The 6,796-nt window shown below is 34.7% G+C and overlaps 1 protein-coding gene across 1 annotated transcript; it reads right to left on the reverse strand.

Moving 5' to 3' along the window:
• Positions 1–342: 342 nt before the first annotated feature.
• Positions 343–3,146, reverse strand: LOC306855922 (beta-1,3-galactosyltransferase 9-like). The gene is made up of 2 exons (XM_079394880.1): positions 3,031–3,146; positions 343–1,938 (listed from the first exon to the last, which is right to left on the reverse strand). The coding sequence occupies exons 1-2, from the start codon at positions 3,034–3,036 to the stop codon at positions 838–840; spliced, it is 1,107 nt and encodes a 368-aa protein (XP_079251006.1). The 5' UTR covers positions 3,037–3,146; the 3' UTR covers positions 343–837.
• Between the last annotated feature and the right edge of the window lie 3,650 nt (positions 3,147–6,796).

Consider the following 6,796-nt stretch of genomic DNA (forward strand, 5'->3'; position numbering starts at 1 on the left):
TATGCAAAAATCAAATAAAAACAACTTTTTAATATATACTAATTTTTAATATCATCTTTGGCATTTATTTGTGAATATACTGAGTAAGAGAGACAAGAGAGTGTATCTATTGCCTGTAATATGCTCATTTATTTTGAATAATTTATGAAACGCATTACATTGTGCTAACAAAACAATTCACGCTCACATTTTCTAACACTTCTAACACTGTTGTAGTTATGACACAGATTAATCATCATTAAAGTCAAGGTGAAATTAAGTTTGCAACTCAATTTGCTTTTGTAATGTGATGTACACTACTGTTCAAAAGTTTGGAACAGTAAGATGTTTTTTAACGTTTTTGAAAAACAAAATCATTTATGCTCATCAAGGCTGCATTTATTTGATTAAAAATACAGTAAAAACGGTTAAATTATGAGATAATACTAAAATTTTAAATAACTCTTTTAAAAATGCAATTTGTTCCTGTGATGCAAAGCTGAATTTTCAGCAATATTACGCCAGTCTTCAGAGTCACATGATCCTTTAGAAATCATTCTAATATGCTGATTTGCTGCTCAGAAAAGTTCAAAAGAATAGCAATAATTTGTAATAGAATTCATTTGTAACATGGCTTTACTGTCATTTTCGATCAATTTAATGCATCCTTGCTAAAAATATGTATTAATTTCTTACCCCAACTTACCTCTTAAATTTGATATGTTGATTTTAAAGCTTTTCAGAGTAACAGAAACACTTTATGCACTAAATAATGCAACAGTAGAATTTGAATACTTTGCATATTTTGATAAACTGAATATTTACAATAATTTATACACATAACTATCCCCATCAGTTCTAGCCCTGTGATTTGTCGTTATTCAGAAAAGAAAGTTTATCCACGTAGGTCATTGCTTTGCACACTACCAAACTGTAATAAGTCTCCAGCATGCCACAGCTCCTCCCCTTCCCCGCCCCTAAATCCCACCAGGCCACGCCCATCATCCCCACCCCCATCCTGGCAGAGCTGAATAGGAAGTTGTAGCAGCAGGGGTTATAGCGGATGTGTCGGTCGCCAGAAAACCGAGCGCTGTGAGTGGCCACCACACCTGCCCTTCTTGCACACAGGCCAATCTGGACATCGGAGGGGAGGGGCAACGATACATTCTCAGCGGCGACATAAACTTTTCTCACAACATCTTGAGAAAGAAGAAAGGCGGGGCCAGAGCAGTAGTCTGGAAGGTACTTATCAGGGTACACTTGATAGGGTAGGTAATGCAGTTTGTCGGGGTCCCGCTCAGGTGCGGCCCGATGGATGACCCTGCCTAGGTAAAGGTCATCAGGGTGCGTTCTCAGTCCTTGCAGGTATGATGTAAGTGCAGGAAGGTTTAAATACACAGAACCCTCAGAAAGAACGATAAATCGGGCTTGTGGACAAAAAAGTAGGATCCATCGAAGCGCCATTTTAACTTGTTCCCAGTGTCCTCTCTGCCAGTCGCCCCGTGAAACGCCTCCCTCAAACTGCACGATATCACCGTAGCGCGCAGACTCCTCCCTAATCATATCACGCTCCGCCCCTAAATGGGAGGAGCCGAGGAAAAACAAAGTCCGCACGGCAACACTGTGCACTGACGTCTGATTGGCCCAGGAGTTTCGCACTGCCTCCCTCTGACTCGAGTTTCCAGGGGAACTCAGGACCAGTGTGAGGATGAGGAGGTCCTGATGATGAAGGCAGGGTTCGGTGTTAATGGGGTAGAGCTGTGAGGTGTTGAGCCTGGTCTCAGTCAGGTCCAGTTTGCGAGCACGCTCCCGGACCTCCAGGACAAAGCGGTCGGTGTAAGTGCCGGGAGACGACTGCAGGAGAAACTCTTCCACTATGTCGCCGCCAAATAGCAGCGCGTGAAACAAGATGACATTACACAACAGGAAGCACCACTGATGCAGCCGGAAAACACAGATCTAAGAGAGGGGAACAAGAAATGTGACCAAATTAAAACAACAATTTTTGCATTCTCTGAAGAATAAGCAAGTGGTGTTTTCTAATAGAAATCCATGCTAGGGTTGTTATCCCGTTGCCAAGGTGTACTGAGTAGTTTTTATAGTAAAAAAAAAACATTTTTATTACTTGAAATAAGATACATTGAACTCAAATAAATTAAAATATAAAAATTTACTTTAACTTAGGTTATTTCAGCTAGTTGCCAAGACAACATTTCTTTTTTTAATTTAGTTTAACTTTAAGTACTAAAATAACTCAAACTAAGTGAACTAAAACAAATAAATAAACTATAGATATGTTTTTTATTATAATAATAATAATAATGACAAAAACATACCAAAATTACTAAAACTTGTTGTAAAATTAAACTGAAAACAGAATATAAAAATAACATCTAATTCAAAGTATTAACAAAAAACTACAATAATATATAAATTATACAAAACATTAACTGAGGTGTTGGTAGGATTGTTTGGATGGTTGCTAGATGCTTTTAGATTAATACCAGTTTTTCTGTATTTATTTTAGAATATTTTTATTTTAGCTTTCATTTTTTAGGGCTATAAGTGGTCATGCATAATGATTTAAATATGTTTGAACAACATTTACATTTCACAAGGCTTTCTTGCTATTTTGGTATGTAGTGGGCTAGGAAAACTTCGTAGGTTAATCAGCATGATTTCTTATGCTGTAGACCAAGGAAGTCTTGCTGGTTCTGCTAATTAAGCAGTTAACCATATCCAAAACACGACATATGCTGGATATAAAGACAGGCGCCAGATGCATAAACTGATTAGACTAGTCTTAAAAGTTAGTCACCTAATTTGTTTCTGCAAGACTGATCATAATTTTTTAAACCAGTTACATAAAAATGTATATTGGTCTAATTTAAATCCGAAAATTGAGGCTAGATACTAGTTCTTAAGACAAAGTCTTAACATGGTGACTATGTTAATGCAACTGGCCCCAGAATATTCTAGAACAGTGCAAATAGGCCATTAGCACTAATGGAGAGGAACAATGATAGAAACCGAGGACAAATATTTACTTACCTTCATGATGTCCCTTTAGGCTGTCTTTCTTTTTTCCTTCTTTCTTTCTAAATCAGAAAGAAGTTTTCTGGTGCATGAACTAGAGTGTGTGCTGCTCACCTGGATGTTGTTTCTGCAGTAAGCTGACACCAGGCAGGTAAAGGTAACCTAACACAGCTCCGTCTCCACTGGGCAAAGATGTCCTGCTTCACCTACAGTAATAATGGATGATGTCAGGATACATTACTCAAGAGCAACTCACACACAGGCTGTTCCCAGACTGCTTATAGTTCCCTCGTTATATATTTACTACCGTTATGTTCTGATCTAACAGTAGACTTGTTTATATTATTACCAGTGGATTTTCTGAAAAGTGTGCTGTCATGCTTAGGTAACTCTTTACAATAAGGTTTCTTTATTAACATTATTTACGTCACATGAACTAACAAAAACAATACTTCAGCTGCATTTATTCATCTTTGTTAATGGTCATTTTTACATTCAGTAATACATTTCAAATCAAAAGTTGTTAAATTTGATATTTACATTTACAAATACATTTTCGAATCAAAAGTTGTATCTGTTAACAATAGTTAAAGCAACTGTATGCAGTTTTGTTTGTTTGCAACTATGAGAATTCAGTGGAATTCACTGTGATAAATATATAACTGTCGTAATTATAGTGAATATATATACCTAAGCCACTAGAAAGCAAGCAATCTTTAGTCGAAAAAGCATAACGGCTAATGCTAACGCTTCCGGTACATGGGAAAGGAGACCAGAGGCCATTTTTTAATGGATATCAATGGAGGAGATGCTTCACTACGCTGAATAAACAGCTTTTTAGAGGAAATCTGCTAATATTCAACATGTTTTACACTAAATACTTTTGGATTGAACTATTTTTAGAGTTTACATGAGAAGTCACTGACTTTTTGCGACAGGTGGGATTCAGTTACGGCATTTTCCATTCATTCCTATGGTATCCGTAAACGGCAATTGAGTGTCGCACAACTCTGACTGAATTTCAATGACGTCAAGGCTGTAATATGATTGGTTATTAAGGCACATGTGATCCAAGTTGACCGTTACACTTTCTCCAATAGTAAGTAATAAAGACCCTCTCATCTCCCTATAGTAAGACAATCTCTCGTGTGTTTGTTGCTGCTGTAAAGCAATCCGCAAGTACTAAAATAGCTAAAACTAATAAATGAAAATTAATCAGTTAAAAAAACTAAACCTAATAGAAAAAATAACTACAACTAAACTCAAATTTAAGTGAAAACATTAAAGAAATCTAATTCAAAATATTAGAAAAAACTATATATCAGTGTTACCAAAATAACACTGTTCCAGAGCACCATGTAAAAATAAAGACTAGGCCTGTCATAAAGCATGTGATGTAATTTATGTGTTTGTGTGACAGTGAGTGTGTTATGGTTTGTTCCTGGTGTGAACATTTGTCTTCTGTAAGAATGAAAGACATGTGTGTGATGATTCATATGTCAGAAGAAGAGCTATTTTCCCTCGTCTACGATCACATTAATATGTTGTGCATCATTCACTGTCAGCACTAACCTGCATACCTACATATCACACAAACAATCTCTCTCTCTCTCTCTCTCTGTCAGTTACACACACATAAATAAACCTCAAGATGAGTGAGGCTCTGTCTCGTACATGATGTACTGCAGAGAACAAGAGAATAAAGACAATCAGTGACACACAGTCTGACAGCAGGAAAAGAGCAACATAATGGCATCCGAGAAGTGAGTACATGCATAAACACATTCATGACAGAAAGAAGATTCTGTTGAAAAACATTAATATAATGCATTGGAAACAGTCTCAAACAGTCATTTTATGTGCTATGGATTCAAATGAGAAAGTGTGACTTTGCAGGACTCTCATTTTTTAAGGTTTGTGTGGTTTAGATGATTGTAAACAGGCTGATAATATTTATTTCATGAAGGCACACTGCCATTGCCACAGGAAGCAGTTCTATTTGCATGCCAAGTGTGTTCTTATTACTTGCTACTAAAATATATTATATTTTATTTACTGAACTTAGTCACATTATACTGTATTAGATTTATTCTTATTAGTGTGCAATGCAATTAAAATAAAATTAAAACTGTATCATTACATTTAGGTTATATTGAATAAAAATATATTATTTACAAGTTTCGCTGTTATTAAAAATAAAAGTGTGCTTTCAAAATCCATGCAGTTTTTAAAACGTTTTTTAAAAACCTTTTCTCCCCGAATACAAAAATAATGGTTTGCACTTTCTCACATCATTTTCTTGACCACATGGTGCAGAGGTCAATTTCTCTTGCAGTCTTTGTCTGCTGTTTCTTAACGATTACCCCTGACAAGCATAAGAGGAATTCTGTTATGGAAAAACAAACTTTAAGTCACTATTTTGCAGAAAAATACTAAACAAAATCTGAATGCAAAGCACAAAATATTGAGTGTAAATGTGGTTTAATGAAATTTGCTAATTAAGGTGCTTTTAAGACTATTGTCATGCATGAATGGAAGCTTGTTCTTTTGGAAATCATTTCGTAAGCTTACTTCTGCCATGGATTAAAAAATTGGAAAGGTTTGTGACTTTTTTTTTTAAATGTGACTTTTTATTTCACAATTATGACTTTTTTGAGTTTATATTTTACAATTCAGACTGCTGTTTTGACTTTTTCTTACAATTTTGAATTTTTATCTGACAATTCAGACTTCTTTCATGCAATTTTTACTTTTATATTTCACAATTCTGATTTTTTTTTTTAAGTTTTGACTTTTCCCCTCCCAATTATGAGCTAATATCTCACAGTTGAGTTTTTAGCTGTTTTTCAGTTTTGACTTTAACTTTTTTTTAGCTTTTATCTCAAAATTTTTCTCACAATTCTGAGTTTATATCTTAAAATTCAGACTTTTTTCTTGCAATTCTGAGAAGAAAAGCCTTGGTGCGAGTCTGTAGCTTGTAGTTGTGAGATAACTCAAAAAATCATAAATATGAAATAAGAAGTCGCATTTACCTTTTTATTTTTGTTTATTGCTTGGTGGAATGGTGGACAGTAGTGAAGTATTTTTACTCTGCTTTAAAAGTACATTTATCAAGTGCATGTACTTAATCAGAGTTTTTCTTTAGAAAACTTGTACCTCACATTCCAAAGCATAATCTTGTACTTTTTACTGCACTATGTTTCATAATAAATATCATTTTAATACTTAATTACATTAGAAATCTCATACGTTTTTTTACTTTTTACTCGTTTTACTTGATTTCAAGAAAGTACTACATTTTTAATGTTCTAAAGTATTAAAGGTAAAAAACAAAAACTTTTATTTATGAAATGTAGTGCAGTAAAAAGTATAACATTATGCTTTGGAACTTTCGGAACACTCGGATCAAATACAGATACTTTTTAAATTTACTTGAGTAAATTAAAAACACTTCAGGACTGTCCACCTCTGGGGAAACAAGCTTCTATAGTTTCCTGAATATTCATAAAGGTTTAGATACGAAAGACTAAAATGTGAGTAGACTGTACTTAAATAACTGATACTTAGTTATACTGTATTCTTCTGATGAAGAGAGACTTAGTGATCAGGAGGATATGTCTCAACTCACTTCCAGGCAAAAGGATTGTGGGATTTTATGACTAGTTACAGCAGCCTTTCAATCACACTTCATAGGGCATTGCCATTTCTGTCAGTCTTTGTCTCTGATAATTATGAGTTTTAAAAGTCATTGGTTGAGTGTGATATCTGCCAGAAACCCATG

The sequence above is a fragment of the Barbus barbus genome (assembly GCF_936440315.1).
Source record: "Barbus barbus genome assembly, chromosome: 36".
In the NCBI taxonomy this organism is placed as follows: domain Eukaryota; kingdom Metazoa; phylum Chordata; class Actinopteri; order Cypriniformes; family Cyprinidae; genus Barbus; species Barbus barbus.